Here is a 22,608-nt window from a genome sequence, read left to right as displayed (position 1 = left end):
CTGAGCAGCTTAAAACAACAGAAATCGCTTCTCTCTCGGGTCTGGAGGCAGAATCCAAAATCCAGGGGCCAGGGGTTCTGGGGAAAAACCTTCCCTAACTGTCCCCGCTTCAGCCGCCCTCAGGCGCCTCTTGGCTGTGGCTCCTCACCCCAGTCTGGCCTCTGTCGTCACATGGCTGCGGGTCTCCCCTCTTCTTATAAGGACCCCAGCCACTGGGCTGAGGGCCCGCCCCATCTCCAACGTCCGAGGTCCTTAACTACCCACGTCTGTAAAAGACCTACTGCCACAAGCAGGCCACCCTCTGTGGTTCTGGATGAACACAAATTTGGGGGGACCCTGTTCACCCCACTATGGAAGGATGAGGTGGGACTGGGGAGGAAGCCCCCGAGCCCAGAGGTATTGGAAAGAGGAGAAGCAAGCTCCAGCGGCACACCGGATGTCAGGGCAGAAGGAGGCGGCTCCAGGGCTGGGCGGCGAGGCGGTGAAGATGCAGACAGTGCCTGGGAACCGGGGCAAAGGTTGGCCGGAGGCTGTGGTCTGGGTGGCAGCTGCCCAGAGTGGCTGCTCAAGGCCCAGGAAGCGGTGAGTGGGCAGAGCAAGTCAGAAGGGTCCTTGGGAGAGCCCCAGGATCCGCCCAGAGAAGCGCACAGGAGAAGGTTTCCAGGGGCGTCGGAACAGAGGCCACCTCCCGTGGAACCCCCAGCGCACCCTCGGTCTACGCAAAGTGCTAGGCTCCAGGAATCCACGTGGGTGAATCTCCAAGTCACCCGCCGTGGGACAAAGCCAAGAGTCGCAGCAGACGCCCCCACCCCACAACATGCTGTGCCCGTCCGTGCTCAGGATGGGACTTTCTGCTATCGCCAACACACAGCACAGGCACCCCCGGGGACCTGTTCTAAACGCAGACCGGTGGTCACCCCCCGGCTGGAACGGGGGCGCGGAAAGGGCCCCCCAGGGGCTCGGGCTGCACCGGTAGCACCGATTTCTAAAGCAGGGTGGGGCAGCACCCAGGGGTCACATTTTACTCCTTATATTTGTATGTGTCTAACAGTTCCTTTTTTTAAGGAGGCAGAAATGAGTGAGCTTGTCGAAAGGGTGGCGTGGGTGTGGTCTGAGTGGAGGGACGGTGGCTCATGCAAGAACAGCCACCCCAGCCTGCTCCCACACGCGGCCTCGGGAGCCTGACAGCAATGGGGGAAGCACCGTGTGTGTGGCCCGGCCCCTTCACAGAGGTCAGAGGGAAGGGGGCTGAGAACCCCACCACGGACCAGGTCTTCGCTGAGAGGAGGCAGGGATTCGAGACGGGGGCCGGGAAGGCAGGAAAGGGTGTCGAGGCCAAGTCCATGGAGCCCCCTGGGAGAGGATTTCATGTGTCAGCAGGCGGTCCCACGTGAAATCCAGATCACCCGTCTCGGGCTTTGGCAAATTACGTGTTAGGCTTCCACGCAGGGCCGTGGTCACAGCGGCCAAGCGCTGACAGTGCAGAGCTGGCCTTGCTGAGCACAGGGCAACGGCCCGAGGAGGCCGTGTCCATTCAGCCGGCCCAAGGCGCCAGCCTCCTGAGACGTCACTGCCAAAGCACCGTCCCTCCCCCCAGCCCATCACTTGGAGGCAGCCCAAGACCCAGTCCCCAGGGGAGACAGAGGGAGACAGAGAGGCAGACTGTTTCAGAGGCAACCAGCCCCAGAGGAAAGCTCCCAGGCACGCAGCAGCAGCAGCCGGGAAGTCCAGTGGTTAGTGGCCCAACACAGCGACGGGGGCAGGGATCCTGCTTAACCAACGTGTGGATCATCCACTGGCCCAGGGGCTGCCAGCCGGCAGTCTCCGCTCTCTCCCCATCAAAGCCTGTACATCCCCTGCCACCGCGCATCAGCCCCACTTCCTGCAGAGCACGGCCCCTCGGCCACCCCACAGGTTTGGGGGCGCCCAGGCCACCGACAGTGTGGCCTGTGGAGGACAGACATGGGGAGAGGTTGGCGCTGGCCCTAGGGGCGGGCTCAGGACCACTGAGTACGGAGCTCCAGGGTCCCGGGCAGCCAGCACGGTCGGGCACTGTCAGATTTCACAGCCACTAGCCACGTGCTAATTAAAAACAAGTCAGATAAATCTACACGAATCAACGAACACATAAAATGAACTTAATACCATACGCTTCGGGTGCTCCACAGTCACGTGTGGACGGTGGCCATCACACTGGACAGGAGTGGACTGTTCCCCTGTCATAGACAGCCCCCCGGACAGGGCCGGGCCAGCAGGCGGGAGATGGGCCCAGTGGCACGTCCCCTCCTCTAGAACGGCCGCCGCAGTTCTGTCACTGCGCCGGCCTCTCCCTGGGGTCTGCCTGGGGCCTGGCACCCAGTAGGTCCTCAGCATACTTCTGCTGTCCTCGGGGAGTTTGCTGGGTCCTCAGTGAGGCAAGTCCCTGCGTCTCTGGGACGCAGAGAAGGGGCCACTAGAACGAGCACAGGCCCTGGGCTGGGCTGCTGGGCATGATGGCCCAGACCAGGGCAGGCTCCTGGATCGGCCACGGGGGTCTGGTCAGGGGCCTGGTGCAGAGAAGCTGTATACACTCAGCCTGGGGCCGAGGGTCAGCAGCGGGGCCCTGGAACCCCTCCTCCACCCCCTGCCTGCCCAGGCAGGGCCCCGAGGTTGGGAGATTCTGAGCACGGAGTGGTAGCACCTGCCCCAGATGAACAAAGGGGGTCAAGGCTGAACAAGCCACGTACCTGGGCCAGTCGAGTCACCAAGCTTCCGGAGGCGACCGCTGGATGTCCGTGTGACTCCTAAAGACAAAGGCAGAAGGCAAAGGTTAGAGGCCTCTGGGAGGCGGCTACCATGGGGCAAACCCTCACCTCGATCCTGCCAGGGCTCCAGAACCAGAAGGTGGTCCCTTGTGAGGCCAGAGGCCCTAGTCTTCCGAGGTAACACCTGGACCCAGCAGCTACCTGCGGTGACAGCCACCACCATCTGGCTGCTGGCCAGGCGCTGGGCCAAAGCCTTCACACACGTTTTCCCACCGAGCCCTCCCTTCCCCATCCCGCAGAGGAGGGAGCTGAGTCTCTGTGGGGTTGAGTAACTTGTCTGAAGCTGCACAGCTACGAGGAGCTGAGGCCAGAATTAGCCTCAGCCCCAAGGTCACCAAACTGCAACATCTGGGGTCGGTTCCAGCGTGCCAGGCCATGGGGACTGCGGGGAGGGGAGAGGAGGTGGCACTCGGGCAGCCCCCCAGGTATGACCTCATCCACCTGTCTTCGGGTGGGGTTCCCCTGGGACAGGGTCTACAGCTCAGGGCGGCGGGGGTTGCATGGCTGGGGAGGGATGAGCTGTCCTCTCCCCACTCCCCGGAGGGGACAGGGACACAGCCCAGGTTAGCGTGGCCTCGCACTGCATGGCTCCCTGCCCGCACACACCCCTCGGCCCCGCGCCCCGTCCTCGGAGAGGCTTACAGCCGGCAAGCCTCAACGTGAAGGGATTTGCTGAGGTGTTCAGCCAAGTACACCCGAGAGGTGCCAGGTCAGGGGCGGCAGGTGGCTGCCGCATCCCTGCCAGGTTGCGTGCTCTTCGTCAGGGCTGTGCCGCCTAGACAACCGGGCCGTCCTGCAGAGAGCGGCAGGGACGCCCAGGTGGGCCCAGCAGAGGCCACACAGACAGCAAGACACATGGGAGGAGAGCCTGCAGTTCAGGGGGACTGGGGGGTGCTGGGGGGGTGGTGCCAACACTGGCTGCAGCATCGCCTCCTGACTCCACCCAGCATGCTGGGGTCAGAGGTCCCAGCTTCTCCTCCGTGGTCCTCCAGAGGGGCTCTCATTCACGCATTCATTCATGCATTCCACAACAGGATCCTGAACTGGGACAGCCTGAAGGCAGCCGTCAGTGTGTCTACAGGTTCTAGAGCCCAGGCAGGGGGTGAGCGGCCCACCGTGGAGCAACCAGCAGGGCCCAGCTGGCCTGATGAGGAGGGCCCGGGGGCCCTGTGTAGGCACAACCACGTCCCCCGGCCAAGGCCCAAGGACTTCCATGGGCTTCACGTCCATGTTCCCACTGCCTCCACTCCACAGCCCTGGGGGGCAGGTGCCGCCACCCCCTTTTCACAGATGGGGGAGCGAGGTTCTGAAGCCCCCCCAGCCTCACCCCAGCCACCCGGGGCGTGTCAACCTGACTGGACCACAGGGGCTGGGTGTTTGGTAACACTTTCTCGGGTGTGTCTGTGAGGGTGTTTCTGGGTGAGCTTAGCACGGGACTCAGCGGACTGAGTAAAGCACATTGTCCCCCCCCCAACGTGGGTGGGCTCTCCCAGCCCACCGAGGACCTACACAGCACAGCAGGCGGGGGGAGGGGGAGCCCCTTCTCTGCCGGACTGGAACACGGTCCCCTCCTGCTCCCGGGCCAGACCACCGCCACCGCCTCCCAGGTCCTGGGCCTTCGCACTGGGCTTTCCTGGGTGCCCAGCCTCGGCCGGCGGGCGGTGCTGCTCCTCGCCTGCATCATCACAGGAGCTCTCCCCCATAATAAGCCTCTTTATTGGTTTCCCTCTCCAATCTTGCCTCTCGGTTCTGTTCTCTGGAGAACCCTGGCTGATACAGTGACCACACGCAGCAGAGATAACAGCAGCCCAGCCTGGGTGGGCCCCTGACTCTGAGGATATGTCTGCTCACTGCCAAGTGATGAAAACTCCATCCCTCTCAGAGTTCCAACCAGAGGCAGGGATCCCAGGTGGAGGCTGGGCCACAGCCACAGGCCTGCAGGGGCGGGAGGGGCCGGCACCTTGCTCCCCGGACAGACGGCCCCCTTAAGACCCCAACAGGGCTGCCCAGAGTGTCTGGGGCGGGGGGGGTGCTGCCCAGGCTGGGAAGAAAGGACAGTGTTGGTCCTGAGGCCACTGAGAGGCCAGAGGAGTGGGCCTGGGCATCCCAGTCCCAACGGGCCTCACGTCCACGGGGCTCTGACCCGCCTCCCCGCATCTCAGTGGGAGCTGCACGGCGTGAATGACACGTGAGAATTACCATCATCTGTCCCCACCCACACTCACACCATGAGCTACTCAGGGTCAGCTGTCTGGGCAAGGAGGGGCACCAGGGGCCCGCAGCTGTGGCCAAGAGTGCGGACCCCAGTACGGAAACAGGGCCCTGTGAGGACAGCCCAATACTCCCGCCATGCTCGCCTGGCCAGCTGACCGACACCCAGCGGTGTCCCCACCTTGGGCTTCTGGACAGTGGTGAGAACGAAGCAGCTCTGTTCAGGTTACTCGCACTCCCCCCCCCCCCCCCGCTCCCCAGGCACCTGATCCCCAGGAACCAGCTGGGTCCCATCCTCCCAAACCTGACGGGGCAATGGACGTGAGGCCAACAGCTTCCGTCTCTGATTTCCCCGCGGTGAGTTTTTCTTTTACTTACACTGTTTATTTTTCCAATTTCCCAAAACACGCAGCTGCTCCCAGGGGGCCCCAGGCACAGAGTGGATGGAGGGCCTGCTCCCCGCTAACACAGGAGGAGGGGTGTGGCCCGGGTGCCCACCCCCAGGGACCCGGGAGGAAGGTCGTGGAGTTGCCATCTGCAGACTGAGCGATGCAGGCCTGAGTCCGAGCCGAGCCTGAGCCTGGGCCAGAGGCAGCTGGAAAAGCTTCCAAGGCATCTAACAACTCTGCTGGTCCAGCTGAGAATTGAGTTATTTTTATGTGCTTTTAAAATAAAACATATTCGGAAAGAGAGGAGACAATGTGAAATTGGGCTGCCTGGCGTCACCCCACACCAAATTACTGGAGTTCTGAGGCCAGGGAGGCAGGAGGGCCTGGAGTCAGACAAAAGGAAAGGCGTTCGGGCCCAGACCTCGGCGCACGCTGGCTGCGGACCTGGCGGCGGCCTCCCCTCCCTGTGCCTCACTCAGCTCTCCCATCTGCAGAATGGGCCGGAGACTGTACTCACTGGGGACTGAGATTAAACAAGGACACATATTGCAGGCACCGGGCACAATGCCTGGCACAAAATAAACACTCAAAAGATGACCTCATTATCATGATTAGTATATTCGTTTTCAGTAGCGCTATTACTACTTGTACTCACCAGCCGCCACGCCAGGCGGATGAACGGCATGGCTGCCTGCGCTGATGCATTCTAACAAAATGTGGGCTCTGACCAAGGCACCTGGCACAGGACGGCGGGGGCACTGCCACCCAAAGGAAGACCACCAGCACTTCTGACCCCTCCCAGCTGAGGGGAGCCAGAGAGCTTGCGGCCTGCAGGGCAGACGGCGCATCAGAGCGAGGCAGGGAGCAGTGGGGAGGCAGTGTCCCAAATCCAGAGGTAACAGTCAGGGCATGGGGAGCTCAGAACCCTGGGCCCTGCAGACCTGGCCACCCCAGGGACTCCGCGCCTGGTGTCTGCTCACTGAGGCCAGGGCAGAGCCATTCTGTAACATTCAATATGTTGAGGCCACAAGATCAAAACACACTTCAGATGACATGGAGCAAAGGACAAGAGAGGCATTAATGTCGGGACTCACGGCTGGCCAGCGTCCCAGGCAGAAGGGAAAGGTCACATTCAAAGGCAGGAAAGGGATCCAGACAAGGTTGGGCCCCTTGGTCCTCAAGAGAAGGAGGGCGACCCCGGGACACCCTGGGAAGAAGCATCGGCCTTGTAGATCCAGCACTCAGAGGACGCAGCCACCCCATAGCAGGATGGAGGAACCCTCTTCCAGGTACACTGCCTGGCACCCTCCCGCCCCTCCATCACAGCCCCACCAGGCACAGCCCCATCAGGCACAGTCCCACCAGGCACAGCCCCTCCAGGCACAGCCCCTCCAGGCACAGCCCCACCAGGCATAGCAGACAGGAGCTGGCCACATGTCTTTGCACCTGCTGGCCTATGACACTGGTTACCTTGGGGACCCAGGTCAGGAGAGAGAAGAATTCAGTAGGTGTGAAGCCCTTTTATTTTTGCTCCTTGAATCGACAACGGTTTGTGACGGAGCCTGGTGAGGACAGGTTGGGAGGGTCCCACAGCCCCTACACGCTGAGCAGCCCCTCGGGCTTCGGTTGTTGTATTGCCACCCATGCACCTGTTCTCACGGGGCTGTGGAGCCCCTGTCAACACCCATGACCAGTGTCCCTGCCCCTCTGGTGCCTCACACAGCCCAGACATCTGAACCCTAGGAGGGGGCAGGGCAGGAAGCAGCCTGTCCCTAGGGGAGGGCGACACAGACACACCAGTTACAGACACACCAGTTTGCTCTGCACCAACAGTGAGTGAGGCCGGGCAGGCCTTCCTGTCGTCAACAAGTCCCCACTGTCCCGAAGGGGCCCCACGGGGCAGGGGGCGGGGCAGCCCTGAGAAAACTGTGCAAGAGCTTATCACCTACAGGCAAGAATACGTCCTGTTTCTTTCTTACAGCCCGTGAGACAGCCCCTCAGGACCTGCCTCTCTCTGGCTGCCCCTTCCCCTTTGAGCCCAGGTTGGGGGGGGGGCAGGACACACGTCCTCACCACCCTTCTTCCACAGCAACCAGTTTGCTCACAGAAGCAGTGAAGGGCTGGATCAAAGTCAAGGGTTTCAGGTGGGGAGTGAAATTCCACGCTTATCGTCAGAGGAACCTGAGATAAGGAGATAAGCCTCTGCTGCCTCCACTCTCTGCCCTTGGCCTTTGCTCCCTGTGGAGGTGTGCACTGGGAGGCGGAGACAGACCCTCCTGGTGTTGCCCCAAGTTCCCGGCCCCAGTGCAGGGCCACCTTGCCCCACCCCCAAGGCTGGCAGATGGGGCTGCGGACTCAAGGAGCTGCAACTTTTTCACCCACAAAGGGAGGAATTCTTTCGCCTCATGAAGGAGCTCCTCCTGCAAGAGACTAAACACTGCAGTGAGTCTGGGTTTCAGCAAAGCCTCGGCCTGGAAGCCAGGGCTCCCAGCCCCCTCTCTGGCACCCACCCTGACCTGCCTGCCACTCCCTCTGCCAGGTGCAGGGGCTGCTTCCAGCCCACCAGCCCTTGTGAGAAGCCATTGCCCCACACAAAAAGCCAACCAGAAGGGGGGGCGCTGCTGGCTCTGGTGCAGGACCCGTGGCCCCTGTCTGGGTTCAGGCTGGGGTTGGGGTTGGAGCCCAGCTGCAGGGCCAGGAGCTGGCGGAGGCTGGGGCAGCGCCACATCCTGGGAGAGGGCTCTGTGTGGAGGGAAGGAAAGTGGGCTGCGAGTCCACCTCCTGCTCTTCCTGCGTCTCAGGCAAGTTCCGATTCCCTCCTACAGGAGGCAGGCTCGCAAGAACCCTTACTGACCATGTAACTCTGTCCGAGGAGCAGGGCCTGGCTGCTCTGTTGGGGGCGCCCACAGCCCAGTGAGGGGCCGGCTCTGGTTCAGGCCCACAGGTTGGGAAGTAGACAGCAGGTGCAGCACCACCAGATGGTCAAGTCCGACACAGGACACCAGCGCTGAGCTAGGACCCACAGAGCCCCTTCCTCGAACGGTCACCAGTCGGGTACCTGGACTCCGGGTCCCACCGACACACAAGACTCTCAGTTAAATCTGCATTTCAGATAAACAACAGGTGCAGTTCAAGCGCGAGGACACCCCTCCATTCCTCGGCTCCCCCAGGCTCGCCCGTGGCTGGCAGAAGGGCCGAGGTCTACAGAGGTCTACAGGCCGAGGTGTCTGGGGGCCCCAGTCTGCAGGGATAGAGCTGGGTTCAGCCAAGGGGAGGCTCCGCAGGAGACAAAGGCAGGAGCAGCGGGGAGAACCAGCTGGCCCTTCCCCGCTCTCCACCTCGGAAGGCTCCACCAGCAGCAGGTCTGTCTCTTCTGTCACTGTGGCTCCTGCCCCGGCAGGCTCACCTCTGCCCAGGCTCCCATCAGGTGACTCTGGTCCTTGGACTCCAGGAACATGACTTCCCCTCTGACCCTCTGACCCGGTGGGACTGGCTTCCCGCCACGCCCCGCTAGGTTGTCTCCTGGAGGTCAAGGAGCCTGGAGCTCCAGGGCCCTTGGGTGGAAGGCACCCTTTCAAGGGGCTGAGAAGAAGGGCCCTAGCCACACGATTAAACAGTCAAACGTTTTTGCAACATTTGCAAAAGGGAAATATTTTAACTGCAATCAGTTGGGATCACTATTTCTGCTCTGAGCTCCCCCACCCATCACACTCCCCTGGATCAGGTGCCACAGGAAGTGTGGCCAGCACCTGGGGGCCCCTGCTAAGAAGCAGTTGAATGGGAAAGAGACTCCGTTGGGTGATATTTATGTCGTTCACAGTCACTTCCATGCAGTTACATGACTGCTGGCCACCCCGGGGTAGGAGCCCAGGAGTAACACTCCATCCACCCACTGTCCCGAATCTGTCTACGCGCAGACTCAGAAGGGGTCAGACTTGAACTTGTCCTGAGAAAATGAGGGCAGTGGGGGACAAGCAAGGTTTGAAATGGATGGAGCCGGAAGCTGCGCTGCAGGGAACTGTTCCAGTCACCGGACATCAAGTTGTAAGCAGAGAATCCAATTCTCTTCAATGTCGACCAAACACACAAAGTGTCGCCGGTCAGAAATAAAGGCAGTAATGCATCACGCGCAGTTACGATCGCCCCGTGCTTTTCTATGCCTTTCTTGCCGGGAATCACACAGTTTATCAGAAGTCTCGCGCTTGTTGGGCAAAACAGCGTCACAGTCCCACAAACCCCATCGGAACGTTTTCATGCATCCCAACTACCAAAAATAGAAAATAAATTTTGATCAACCAGAAAGATGAATTAACTTCCTGTTGTCTCAGAAGAAAATGATCTTAGAAAGTCGTCGGATGAAGAGATGATCAAAGAGCCTGCAGCCAAAAGTGTAGGGAAAAAGTAACTTTGCAGACAGGACAGGCAGTTAATTGATTTAAGAGACAGTGTTATTCTTCTGGATTGGGTGATGCTTATGACATGGGGCTCCCGTTTGAAATGGGTAATGTGGCCCTGGCCAGTGCGGCTCAGTGGGCTGAGCATCGTCCCACAAACCGAAAGGTCACAAGTTCAATTCCCTGTCAGGGAACAGGCCTGGGTTGCGGGTTCAGTCCCCAGGTGGGGTGTTTACGAAAGGCAATCAATCGATGTTTCTCTCCCTCCCTTCTCCTCTCTCTAAAATCAATAAGCATGTCCTTGGGTGAGGATTAAAAAAATATATATAATTTGCTATTATGTTTTTTCTCATTCAGAACAAGCAATCACGCTCATACCTTTAAAGAGCCGCTGGAGCTCCCCTCCCTGGCTCCGCCCCCAGGCCTCTGTGTTCCCTGTCTGGCTTCTTTCCTCCCGTCAGCTGTACACAGCCCCCCCTCTTAGGTCCTGAGTTCTAAACCCTCCAGGGGTGCTTCCCGCATGGACCCGACACACACTCGACGAATAAACCCCACCCGTGAGAAGCAGGAGCAGCCTCACAGAGAAGGGCCGTGGGCCCGAGGGCTGTGGGTGCCGGGGAGCATGGTGAGCGAGGGGGAACTGCTGACTGCAGCAGAAAGTAGCGGGAGGAGGCGAGTCCGGGACAGGAGGAAAGGCTGCAACCGTCTTGGATGGCCCCCCGGTCACCAAGGTCGACGAGATGCGTCACTCAACCTTCAGATGGCTGTCGGGTTAGAGAAGAAACACGGCCCACAGAGAGAGGCGGGGATCAGGGACCGAGGGTGGAGAGGCCCTGGGGGGGAGCTGACTGGGCCGATGGCCAGAGAGAGCAGATGGTGACCACAGGGGTCGGGGGGCAGACACGCAGCACCACAGATGGGCCTGGGGGGCCTACGGGTCCCAGGGGAACCCAAACAGGCAGCAGAACCCAGGATCACCTGGGGCAACCGGGGGACTCAGGGGACTCGGGCTGGCCTGAGGAAGCAGAGACACCTCCTAGGGGACATGTCTTAGGGCCAAAGAAGAGAGGGAGGGAAGGAGAGGCCAGGCAGAGCGCCGGGCCCTGCACGCCTGTTGGAGAGGAACTGAAGGCCGTGGGCAAGGGAGCTGCTGTTTTCAACGACCGACCAGGACGTCCTGGGACATCTCCATGGCGATGAGCGGGGGGGGGGGGGGGGGGGGGGGGGTGGAGAACCAGGTAAATGCATGTTCTGTTGGTTAAACCGCTCTGAAAATGCTGTAGTAGGAGGCTTGTCTGGGGTTGGGGGCAGTTCCAGGGACGCTGGGAAAGGGAGTCATCGTGAGCAGTGTTTTATTAAACTGGTCACCTGGAAACATGACCAGTACCCAAGCAGCCCGTGCCCCACCATGGAGAGCACGGCTGTTGTCACATCGGCCACACAGCAGCCTCGACTTAGGGTCACGGGGCCACGGCACCAAGGAAGAGGGCCAAGGTCAAGCAGGCCAGTCAAGAGCTCTGGTAAGAGGTCAGTTAAGTAAATTAAGGAACAGCCACTCTGAAGGGCCATTCCAGCTGTAATCCTGGAATCCACGCATAAGATCGGTTTCGAGCAAAAAGAACAGAATTAAAAATGATTTCCGGAGGGAACTGCAACTCTGAACATACGTTACAGACTCGTGCGGAGACAGGGGCTGGGGGAGCCTAGAAGCCGCCTGAGAACCGCGGGGCCGGAGGGTTTCCCCTTTAATCTCCTGCTCGCGCGGCTGGGCTGTGAGTAACGCACGAGACGGACAGCAAAAATCAAAGCAAAGGGGATGGAAGAGGCACAAAGTGTATTTTAGAAAGTTTTCTTTAAATAAACAAAGCAAAGCAAAGGTCTGGCAGCTGAAGTGCCCGCCCCCAGCTACCAGGTTGGCACTGGCATCTGGGGTGACTCACTCCCTGGGGCTGAGGGGTCGCCACACCTTGGGCACCTAACACCAGAAGCAGCTCGACACCAACGATGAGAAGGAACCCACCACCTCCTCCTGTCCAGCCCAGGCCGCCGCCGCTGCCACCAGGTGCCCTTGGTGATGATGGGTGCCCTGGGTGCCGGTGGGTGACCCCTGCCGCCTGGTGTCCCCACGGTGTCTGCACTGGGTCATCTCTGTACAGCGACCCCAGCCCTACCCCTCAACACACACATTTGGCCCTGTGGCCACAGAACCATCCCCCAAATCCCTCCGGGTCGATCAGCCCAGGCTGGAAGACAACAGGGTTTGGATTTAACCCACTTCCCCGTGGCTCGGGTTACAGGAGAGCTATTCCCCCGCTGGGATCTGGGATCTGATCCTGCTGGAAGCAGGGGGCCCAGTCCACGGGGAGGCTGTGAGAGCCCCGGGACACGGGTCAGATGCACCTCCCCCCAGCCCTTCCTGGCAACCCCACTCACCGCCAGCCATCTCGAACCTGGGCAGACACTCACAGCTGCTGGCACTTCCTCTGCTGCCCCAACATGCCTGGCCGGGCCAGGACAAGGGGCCCAGGCGCAGCTGCCATGGCTGGCCCCCTGGCTCCTGGGTGCAGCCTTGGGGTGGGGCCCAGAGGGTCCCAGCCACAGGCTAGGCTTCCCTGCACACCTCTTAGGCTGCCAGGGAGGAGCAAGGCCTCTCTAGGAGCCAAGAAGAGGGCAACACCACCCCCCACCCCCACCATCCATCATGGGAAAGAACGGTTCCAAGGGAGAGCGAGACAGAGGCCTTTCTGGCCTCGTCCCCCCACCCAGCACTTCGAGGGGCCTTTGGGAAGCAGGGCCCACACAGGCAGGTCGGAGGGGCCATTCACCCCTCCTCTTCCCCGGCGCAAAGGGCTGCTGGAGGCCTCAGGCCCACGACCCTCAGAGGGTGACCGGGGACTTGCATGCCTGCCACAAAGGCAGGCAGCCTGGGCCCCCTGCAATCCATCAGCTTACTCTGCCTGCTGCCGCCCCTCTTCCTGTCCCGGAGGCTCCCAGCAGTCACGCTTCGGAGAACCGGGTCAGGTGAGGCCCAGAACAAAGCTCGGTTGTTGCACAGCTTCCAAGAGGCCACCGACGGCAGGACGCCCAGGAGCTGCCCCTGTGCCGGCAACAGCCCGATGCCCCCTTCACCCCGACTGCAAATAGACCCGGGCCCTGGGCGGGACCAGAGATAAGGCAGAGAGGAGCGGGGCTGGGAACAGAGCCACGCTCAGCCCTGCAGGCCCAAGGCCGTGCTGTCCTCCTGTGCTGTGCTGAGAGCAGCCAGGTGTGGGCAGGGCATGGGCGCCAGGGCACCCCCAGCTCCGCAGGGCAGCTGCAGCAAAGTCCATGGGCCCCATGGGCCTGACTCTGGACCCTCGCCCCTTCCCCGGGGCCCTGCGCCCAGCAGGACAGACTCCCTTCAATCTGTGCTTCTGGACCAGCTGCCCTCTGGCAGCCAAGGTCACTCCAGCAGACCCGGTCCCAGCAGGGTGGGGGCTGTGACCTTGTGTGCTCCGTGGTGGTCCCCAGAGGGCTTTAACTCACCACTTGTACCCACAGATGCCTCATAAATCCCCTGGCAACGCCTAGACCGCGGGCGTTCCAAGGCCATCGCTCCGACAAGCAGAGGCAGAGGAACCCAGCCTGTCACCTCCTTCCCCGCCCAAACGCTCTCTTCTCAAGGCCCAGGGCCTCTCTCGGCAGCCCTCCCCTCCCCCAAGGCCACCGGCTGGACCCACCCAGGAGCTGGTGCTCCTCAGGCCCCGAGGCTGGGCCCTGCACGCTGCTATGTGCTGAACCTTCCCTATCAAGTACATCTTAAGCAAACTGCAGGGCCCACGCAACGCTGCCCATGGACAAACAGCAGGAAACAAAGTCCAGCCCCCGGGTTCCACCCACGGGCGCCTGGCAGCCCAAGGAGACAGTCGGTGGGAGAAGGGAAGTGCCTCTTCCTGCTATTGGGGTCCTTGGTCCTCAGGTGAGACGTCCTCTGACTTGCCCCTGGACATGGACTCCAGACCACTGCTTCTCAGTGGTCATCCATGTTCCCTCTGCACCGGTCCTGGCTTGCACACACAGGGGTTCTGGGAAGAATGTGGGCCGCCTCAAACTCAGGTACACGGTATGGTGCTGGCATCTGGCTCTCAGGCTCCCTCTGGGCAGGCTGGGGAACGGCTGGTGGGCAGGTGGCTGCGGTCTGGGGTGAGCGGGAAGGCCTGAGAGTGCCTCCCTGCTCTGCAATGGGCTGGGGAGAGGACAGGCTCCAGGCCCCGGGCTCAGCCAGCTCTCTCAGAATTGGAGGGGGGCAGCTCAGGGGTGCAAAAGGGTGCATGACCCTGGGCATGAGTCCAACAGAGCCACAGGCTTACAGCACAAGGTGGCCCTTTCTCTCCACCCAGGTCCCCTGCAGAAGCCGGAGCAAGCAGGCTTGGACATGAGAGGACAAGAGGCAACGAGAAGGGACGTGGGTGGGGGCAGGGAGGGGGGCGAAGAAGAGGAAGCAGCCCTGCCTTAGCACCCTAAGGGAGTCAGCTCACTGGGGAAGTTCCTCTTCCTTCCCAGAAGTCAGCTCCTGAAGTGCTGGTGGGGGAAGGTGGGTGAGCAGCGGCATCATTAGCCCCTGGGTACAGCCTCCGGCCCTGCCCTGGCCCCCTAGAGGGTCACCCCGGCACAGAGCTCTGTGACCTTTGGGAGGCCAGGTACCCCTCTGGGAATCTCCTGAAAGCCACAAAAGATCTCAGAATAATTCTCATGTACCCATGCAGACGCACCCCCACCCCCATTTCTGTGGCCCTCCGGCCAGTTAAGTATCCCCTGTGCCACTAGGGATTCCCAGGGGAGCCAGGGACACGGAAGGGCAAGCTTTGCGAGACCGAGCACACACAACGAGAAGACCCAAACTGAGAAGGCCAGAGAGCCAGAGGGGCGGGGCCTGCAGCCCACTCCCTCCCTAAGGAGCTGAGGGAGAGGCCAACCACACTCCTGGTCCCCAAACCCGCTCAGTGGTGGGAAGGGCGCCAGCAGCTCCCGGGCATCCTGGCAAAAGGGGTGGCACAGGGCCTCCACATCCTTCCGGCCGCTGCTGAGGGTGAGGACAACAGAGCTACCAGGTTATGGAGCAGACGCTTCTCAGTCTCGTGTGTGCAGAGGCCCATCTAATCTTCACAACAAACCACCATCGTCCCTGCGTGACGGCGGAGACAGACGCACGAGACAAATACCTCGCCCCACAGCCCAGGGGTGCGCACCTAAAACCGAACCCCAGGAGCCCCCACACCCTGGGCCGCACTGCCTGCTGGCTGCCATTATTAGCTCTTCCCAGTGGGAGCGACAGGTGAGGTGGATCCGGGAAAAGCCTGCCCGGGCGTCCCGTGCCCACCCGGGCCTTTGCTTTGTCCCCACCTGGAAAGATCCTTTTTATTCTCCCCCTACTCAAAATGTCTCACTCCTCAAGGCCCAGTCCAACCTCGCCTCCCCCCAAACCTCCCATCAGGCCACGCCCCTGCCTCCCAGGCACTCCGGAGCACATGCAGCCCTTGCTGCCGGGTGGAAGGCGTGTGAGGGGCCGCTGCCTCGTGGGTGTCCCTGCGAGCAAGGACCACGCCGTGGCCAACACACTGTGTGTGTTCAATGAGTGTGTATAGACCCAAGGCACTGGGGATCCCCCCCCAAAGATATTTTTTAAATGTCCCTCTTTGCAGAGACGCATGAATGCTCAAACCAGCTCCGTGAGGACCTTATAATTGCGCAGCTGGTTTTCGAGCGGGTAAATAGGTCCAGAAGCAGTAACCCCACCCACCCAGGTGAAAAACAAAAGCCCTCCTGGCTGTGCTTGGACTCCCAGCGCAGGGTTGTAATGCCTGCTGCTTTCCTTCAGTCATGGCGCTGATGCTCGGCGGGGGCCAGTGCGCCTTCTGCAAAGCGTCCCTCCTCGGACGGGGGCACCGACAGAACTGGAGCACACTCAGAAGGAGGCCGAGAGGCCCTTCAGCCTGACCCCACACTGCAACAGTGGGACCCAGCATTCCTCGGCCCCCTGCCAGGAGGGGGACAAACTGGAAGTGGTCCAAGCTCTCCTTGCCCTCATCCCCCAGGGCCTCGCCCCTTCCGAAAACACAGGAGCTGGTGCCTACTCAGCCCATAAACTCCACTTCCACCCACTGCAGAAAGCCTCATGTTTTTTTTTTCACTGGTGGGGAGGGAGTAGGCATAGAGGAGAGGTGACATCAAACCCACTCCCACACACCTAAAACCAAAACAAAACTAAGCAAACAACTAGAACAGAAACAGAACCACAGAAATGGAGATCACATGGAGGGTTATCAATAGGGGATTGGGAGGGGGAGAGAGGGGGGAAAGGTACAGAGAATAAATAGCATAAATGATAGGTGAAGGGTAAGAATAGTGTAGGAAATGTAGAAGCCAAAGAACTTATAAGTATGACCCATGGACACGAACTATAGGGGGGAATGTGGGAGGGAGGGGGCGGGCAGGATGGAGTTGAGTGAAGGGGTGGAAATGGGACAACTGTAATAGCATAATCAATAAATATATTTAAAAAAACCCACTCCCAAGGCCCTCTGGCATCTCAGAGGTACCCCCAGGGAAGGGCCAAGGACCTATGACCTTAGGGTGGGGGTGGGGGCCAATCGCTCCCACCCCCAAGCAGTAGGTGAAGTGCAGGGAGCCCAGGGCAGGGGCAAACCGCCATGGCAGGGCCGCGGCCACACTCACAGCGATGCCCACCACCATCTCAAGTACTTGGAGCATGCTGGGGAGGGAGGGAGGCCAAGCACCAAACCCCAGCCTGTGCCACCTGGCAGCCCTGTCCTCCCGCCCCCAGCGCCACACCAGCGCGCCCCCGTGTCTGAGCTCAAGCCGTGCTCAGGGGTCTGAAGGGCCACGCTGTTTGCAACCAGGGGTGAAGTCAAAATTCGGAGCCGCTGACCCAGAAAGGTATTTTAGGGGCAGTTCTGAGTACCCTCTCTGAGACCAGGTATTCCTTATCACCCGTTTTGGTTCCCGAATGTGGAAAGCAGGAGACTGAGGAATGGCCCAAAGACAGGAGGAAGGCCCAAACGGCCTCTGAAGCTCCAACTAAGTCCCACGATTCTGTCGTCTTATCAGTAAGAATCAACTCATGAGTCCTCGGCAGAAAACTTACTGTCCAAATAGATTAAGGAGAGCAACTTCAAGTTCGCAGTGTAGGCAGAAAAGGAGGTGCCGTTTGGTATTTGATGACTGAGAAGACAAGGGATCCTGGACCCTTAGAGGAAAACCACAGGGAAAAAGAAGAAGAAAGAATGGACGTCTGAATTTCCCTTCCCCTGCCCGCCAAGGCGTGGCCTCAGTTTGCCCGTCTGTGAAATGGAACTTCAGCGTACCCAAGGGGAGAGGCTTACAAAGGACCCTGAGCGCATCATGAGAGCCCGTCAGGCCTCTTCCACCTGTGTGAGGTCAAACCTGCAAGCACTCGGATGGGGCCTTGGGACCCAAAAGATGGACGAGTTGTCCAGCCTGGTGCTGCAGGATGGTCCTATTGGGCGAATTTCTGGTGTTCCACTGGGTACAGGAATAAGTTCACCCTCATTAAGGGCGCTGCGGCCCACGCCTCCAAGCTGGAGACTGAATCCAAGAAAATCTTTCACTTGGCCGCCCTACACACACACACACACACACACACACACACACACACCGCCCCCCCCCCCCCGAAATACCCCAACCCGCGGCACCTGGAAAGTCAGCAATTTCAGCGACAGTGCAGGAGAGGGGAGGGCGAGCAGGGGGGGCAGCCCCCACAGCGGCCCCACTGAGCGAGCAGGGCGGGCAGAAACCAAGAGAAGACCCCCAGCCAAGATCAGAAGCGGGCCCGGCCGTGGAGGGGTCAAAGAGGGCTCGGGCGCCCGGACTTCCCCCGCACTGGAGCCAAGGGAAGCGCCAAGTCCGTCGAGGGGTGCAATGCCTGGGGGCCCCTCGAACTCCCTGGGATGGAGGCTGCGTCACCTGGCCGGGCGCGAAAGCCTCACGCGCCAAAGCCTGCGCTGGGAGCTCCGGGACCCGCTCGGCGCCCGGGACACGTCGACTGCCGCGACCGCCGCGGCTCAGGTAAGAAGGGCTCGTCCTGGGAAGCCGCCCCCTCCCCGCCCTGGGTGCAGCGCCCACCTGAGTACTTCTTCATGGTGCCTCCGTGGCCGCCGCTCCCAGGACAGTGTGCGGCGAGGCCGCGGGGCGCGGGTTCCCGGGTCGCTAATCCCCTGCGGCGGTGGGAGGGCCGGGCGCGCAGAGGCGGAGGCGGCCCGGCCCCGCCCCGGCCCCGCCCCGCGGAGGTGCGCGTCGAGCCCCCAGCGCCGCGCCGCGCCGCACCTGGCGGACCCGCGGGCTCGCGCACGGCCCGTAAGGGGGCGCGTCCCCGGCGCCCTGCACTGCGCTCGCCCCTGCTCAGCCCCGCTCGTCCCCGCGGCCCGTGCGCTGAGGCCAGACGCAGGTTGCACCAACGTGGGGGTGTGGCCGGGTTGCCCAGGGCGCCAGCCGCCACACCCATTCCCCAGGTGCCCATGGTTCGTTCCAAGGCGTCTCTGCCACTTTCCCTCTCGGAGTTGGAGCAGGGCGGGGCCCGCCAGGTGGCAACACGAGGAGGAGCGAGCGCAGGAAACAGCCGCGGGGCTAGGCGGTGGCGCAGCGGGCACAGCCCGGAGGGTCGGAGCCCGGCGCCCGCTTCGTGGCTGGGCAGGGCAGGGCAGGCGAGGCACCTTGCCTGCCCCGTTACCTTTCCCGTAATCAAAAGCGCAGGCTGCATCGACTCCTCTGGTGAACCGGGGCTCGTTCCTCACCTGGGAAATGGGTGTGTGGGACCAGACGGTAATTTCCGTTCCACCTGAGAAGCACGGTGCGCCTCTGCGCGCCGTTACAGTGCGCGGTCTGGGCCTCCGCATAGGACAGCAGAGCACAGGGACCCCTGTCTTTCCAACGTGGACAATACGGCCGCGGTGGGAGCGTGTGTTCCCAGGCACAACTTGTGCAGAAGAATTCTACTTTGGTATCCTTACAGAAAGTTTCCGTAGTGAATGGGGTTTTTATAGATGGAAACAGAAAGTGATGACTCTTGTCCAGAGGGTGGTGTCAGAGTTTTATTGGGGTGATGCCAAAACGTGGTCTTAAAGAATGAGTTGGGATTTGCCCGGTAGCTACGGCGATGGGGAGGTGGAAAGGCGTGGGTGAGCCTCGCAGGCGTGATGTATCACGGAGCGTGCCAAGGGGTACACGCAGGGGGTGGAGGGGTGGGGCGCTTCCAGGTTCGCAGGCCAAGGCCCCCAGATGAAGACGGGTGGGAAGGTGACTTGGGAAGCCACACAAATTCTCAGTAGGGGCACAACACCGCCTGCCCCTGCCCGCCGCTCCAAATAGCACCCAGGAAACAGAAAGCAGGATTAACCGCTCCCCAAACTCTGCCCTTTCCCCTCTCCTTCACCTTCCCTGCCACAGCCCTGCAGAGGGAGCAGCCGCCCTGTGACCTTCCCCAACCCCTGGCCAGAGCTGACTGGACCAGGGTGGATGCAGACCCTACCTGGGGCACCTCCAGCCCCTCATCTGGGGATCAGAGGCTGAGGGAGCGAAGGGGCTGATGGAAGAAAGCGTCCACAGGCCTGGGGAATTAGGTGAAGTGTGACCGGCTGTGTTTGGAGTCTGGGTTATCCACCACCCCCACCCCCCTGCCCCCGCTCACACCCTGCTCTCCGCACGCACAGCCCCCCTTGCCCTTGCTGCAGCACGTGCAAATTCTGCTCTGACCAGGCCAGAGGCTCAGCTGTGCTCCGATTCTGGCCAGTGGCATGATGGCATGTCCCTGACACCCAGGCCTGCGGTTCCCAAGTCCGACTGCCCTTCGAAAGTCCATGGCATGGCGCGTTGTCGGCGTTGCTCCTTGTCCTCAGCTCCGGTGGGAGGTGCCGGGTGCCAGTGCGTCCTTCCAGGAGATGGGTCACTCGCGTGGACCTGGGCCCGCAGGAACACCTGCGTCTGTCTAACAGTCCTCAAAATTGGAAGGAAGCAGAAGGTGGCGGGGGGGGGGGGGCGGTGAGGAATGAGGTGTTCCATGCCAGTGCATTTTCAGGAGGCACGAAGGTTAATTGTTTAAGCACAGAGTATTTAATTTAATTTTTCATGAACTCACTAGAATACTCGTGTATGATGTGGCCACCCACCTTCAGGAGGACAGCGCACCACACTTTCTCACGGCCTGTGATCGTGGGAAGTGATGCCTTCAACGGGTATCGACTCATGTCCTGCTACACTGCTCCCTCACTGTCCTGGGTTTCTGGAAACGGCTTTTCAACACTCAGCTCCCTCACTCACCGTCGGATTTGTGACAAGCCACGTAAGTTCTCTAAGCCTCAGTTTCCACTCCTGCATGTGGGGATTACAACATCTCGGGCGGCTCGCAAGGTGGGCGCAGGGGCAGGGAAAGCCGTGTCTGCGAAGTGCCTGAGCGAGCTGTGGCCACGAAAACCCAAAGCAGGTGGTGCTGGCTCAGGAGGAGGCGGTGGGCAGCCTTGCAGGGTGGGCGAGGGCTTGAAGAAAAGCACGGAGGACGCTGCTGGACATGGAGTAGAGGGGACCTTCATTTTGCGGGGCAGAGGGTTTGGCAAACCGTCACCTGTTGCAGCAGGGAAAACGGACCCGGGGCCACCTGGGGAGCTCGAGGATCCAGTGAATGGCTTTTCCGGGCAGAAAGCTGAAGGCGGGGCCTGGCTCTGCCTGTAACAACAAGCCAAAGGAGCCCAGGGAGCTAGGAGCACACTTCCGTCTTCGAGTGGAACCAGGAGGGAACAGGGACGGCCGGACAGGTCTTCTCAGAATAAAGGGCATTGGAACAAAGTCCGAAAGTCCGTCTGGGACTGAGAGAGTCTGTACCACGACCTCAGAGAAAAAGCAAAGGTGCTTCCTAAAGGCGCGGCTGTCCCGGGCTTCGGGCTTAGGCAGAGAGGGGCTGGTCGCAGGCTGCTTCGGGGTGCTGAGAGCCCACCCGGAGAGACTCCCTAAGGTGTGATGGCAGCTCTGTGACGTCCTGGAAGGGACTGTCCTCGAAAGAGCGCCCAGCCTCAGAAGAGGTCTTGTAAGAGTTTATTTGAGCCAAACTGACAACTGCCGGGAAGCAAACCTTCAACAAATTGAGGAAACGCTCGGGAGACCAGCAGCTGTGTAGCTTATTTGTACGTGGGAATCGGAGGAGGAGACACGGGGGTTACGTGTAATCCACCGGGGTGGGGGGGGGGTGGGAATAAGGGGGTGAAAAAAGCGAAGCGGGGAAATCTCCGGGATTGGATACAGAGTGAAACGCGGAGACACTCACCTCTACATTGGTGGGGACGGAGAGTTAGCAATGACCATTAACGGCACACAGAGGTGGCATGTGGGCCACAAGGTAACACCGTGGTCCCAGCTCCGGCTCTGGTGCCCAGGATGTGCCTCCCGGGGGTCTGGGAACAAGGATGATGCTGACATTTCAAAAGTATGTAATCTTAGATGCACAAAGACGATAGACAATTTCAAAGGTAAAGGGTGACCTTTGTCAAGGAAGCCACAGGCCCAGGACGTGACTCCCTGCCGTGACCTGATCTTAGGGATTTTTCCCTTCAGACCACCCTGTTGGGTTACTCTGGCCTCCCCCGAGCTTGTCAGCCTTACCACGTGGCCTGTGTCTCATCCACAAGGCAAAACGTGGAGAAGGAAATCCGAGCTTGGGGGTCAGGGGAGGGATGAACAGGGGGGGACAGGGCTTTCAGGCAGTGCAGCTACCCTGTGTGACACAGTCAGTGGTGGGGAACACGTCGTTAGACATCTGTCACCTAGAACTATGCCGCCACGCGTGAACCCGGACATGAACTACAGGCTTCAGCCAGTAATCCCGCAAGTATCGGCTCGTCAACGGCAACAGAGGGGCCGCACGGCCACAAGACCAGAAACTCGGGCGAGACTGCCTGCGGGGACTCTGTGCTCACTGCTTAGGTTTTTGATAAACCTAAAACTGCTCCAAAAAAGGTCTGTTGTTTTGGGGGTTTTTAAGTCTTGTGCGTAAGGGTTTCATCTCATGGAAGCGTTTTAAATGCACAGGCAGCCCCCAAGTTTCCACAGGACTCAGGGTCTGGGACTAAACAGGATGAGGACAGAACAAAACGAAGAGAGGCTTCTGGACTCTGGCCTTTGGGGGAGGAGATGGGCTGAGAAACCTCTTCGGCTGTGAACTTGACCTTCTCGGGAGAGAGGAGGTGTGACCCAGCAGGCAGTGCCATGGGGTGGGGGGGCCCAGGCCGGAGCTAGGAGAGCCCCACCCAGGAGTCTCGCTGGCACCAGACTTGGTCCCCGTGACTAGGTCCTGCCCCTCAAAGATGAGCCCCAAACCCTGAGGGACAGCTCTGGGGCCTTCTTGGGGCTGGTGAGCATGGTTTGCATGTGGGAGGGATGTGAGCTGTGGCCTGTGGCCTGTGGCAGGGAGTAGGGCTGTGTCTGAACATGTTTCCCAAAAGTGGCCACAATGTGACCTTAGCATTCCTCCTATGTCCCCTCTCTTTGGATCCGAGGGGGCTTATGGGGTTGTAATCCTTGAACTTGGAGCCGTGAGACATGAAGAGTCTGACCACCCTGAGACCTGTGTGTTATGAGGAGTGTATTCATTAGCTACTGCTGCGTAACAAATGTGTCGGAACTCAGTGGCTTCAAACGAGACACATTCGTCACCTCGCTGTTTCTGTGGTCAGGAACCTGGGCTCGGCTTAGCCGGGCACTCGGCTTCAGAGAACCTCACAGGCTGCGGTCGACTCATCTGCAGGCTGG

General features: G+C 60.6%; 1 protein-coding gene and 1 long non-coding RNA gene across 4 annotated transcripts in view; one reads left to right on the top strand and one right to left on the bottom strand.

Moving 5' to 3' along the window:
* SEPTIN9 (septin 9) overlaps nt 1–18,096 on the bottom strand; it is a 130,451-nt gene extending 112,355 nt beyond the window's left edge. The window contains exons 1-2 of one of the 2 annotated variants that reach the window (XM_024553739.4): nt 17,941–18,096; nt 2,727–2,783 (exon numbers count right to left, since the gene is read on the bottom strand). In XM_024553739.4, coding sequence (XP_024409507.2) covers nt 2,727–2,783; nt 17,941–17,956 — 73 coding nt within the window. In that variant the 5' untranslated portion in view covers nt 17,957–18,096. Of the gene's footprint in view, nt 1–2,726; nt 2,784–13,323; nt 13,406–17,940 lie in introns of those variants that run through there. The other variant, XM_045190157.3, reaches the window with a different exon arrangement.
* Nucleotides 18,097–18,450: 354 nt separating this feature from the next.
* On the top strand, nt 18,451–20,623 carry LOC128781568 (uncharacterized). 2 transcript variants are annotated; one of them, XR_008427587.1, is made up of 4 exons: nt 18,451–18,636; nt 19,261–19,831; nt 19,952–20,152; nt 20,441–20,623. It is a non-coding gene; the product is annotated as an uncharacterized lncRNA (long non-coding RNA). The 2 variants fall into 2 exon arrangements; XR_008427586.1 differs by having other exon boundaries at nt 18,451–19,831.
* Nucleotides 20,624–22,608: the final 1,985 nt, after the last annotated feature.

The sequence above is a fragment of the Desmodus rotundus genome, chromosome 9 (assembly GCF_022682495.2).
Source record: "Desmodus rotundus isolate HL8 chromosome 9, HLdesRot8A.1, whole genome shotgun sequence".
In the NCBI taxonomy this organism is placed as follows: domain Eukaryota; kingdom Metazoa; phylum Chordata; class Mammalia; order Chiroptera; family Phyllostomidae; genus Desmodus; species Desmodus rotundus.
Note: the sequence above shows the minus strand (reverse complement) of the source record. Positions and strands in the feature narration are given on the sequence as shown.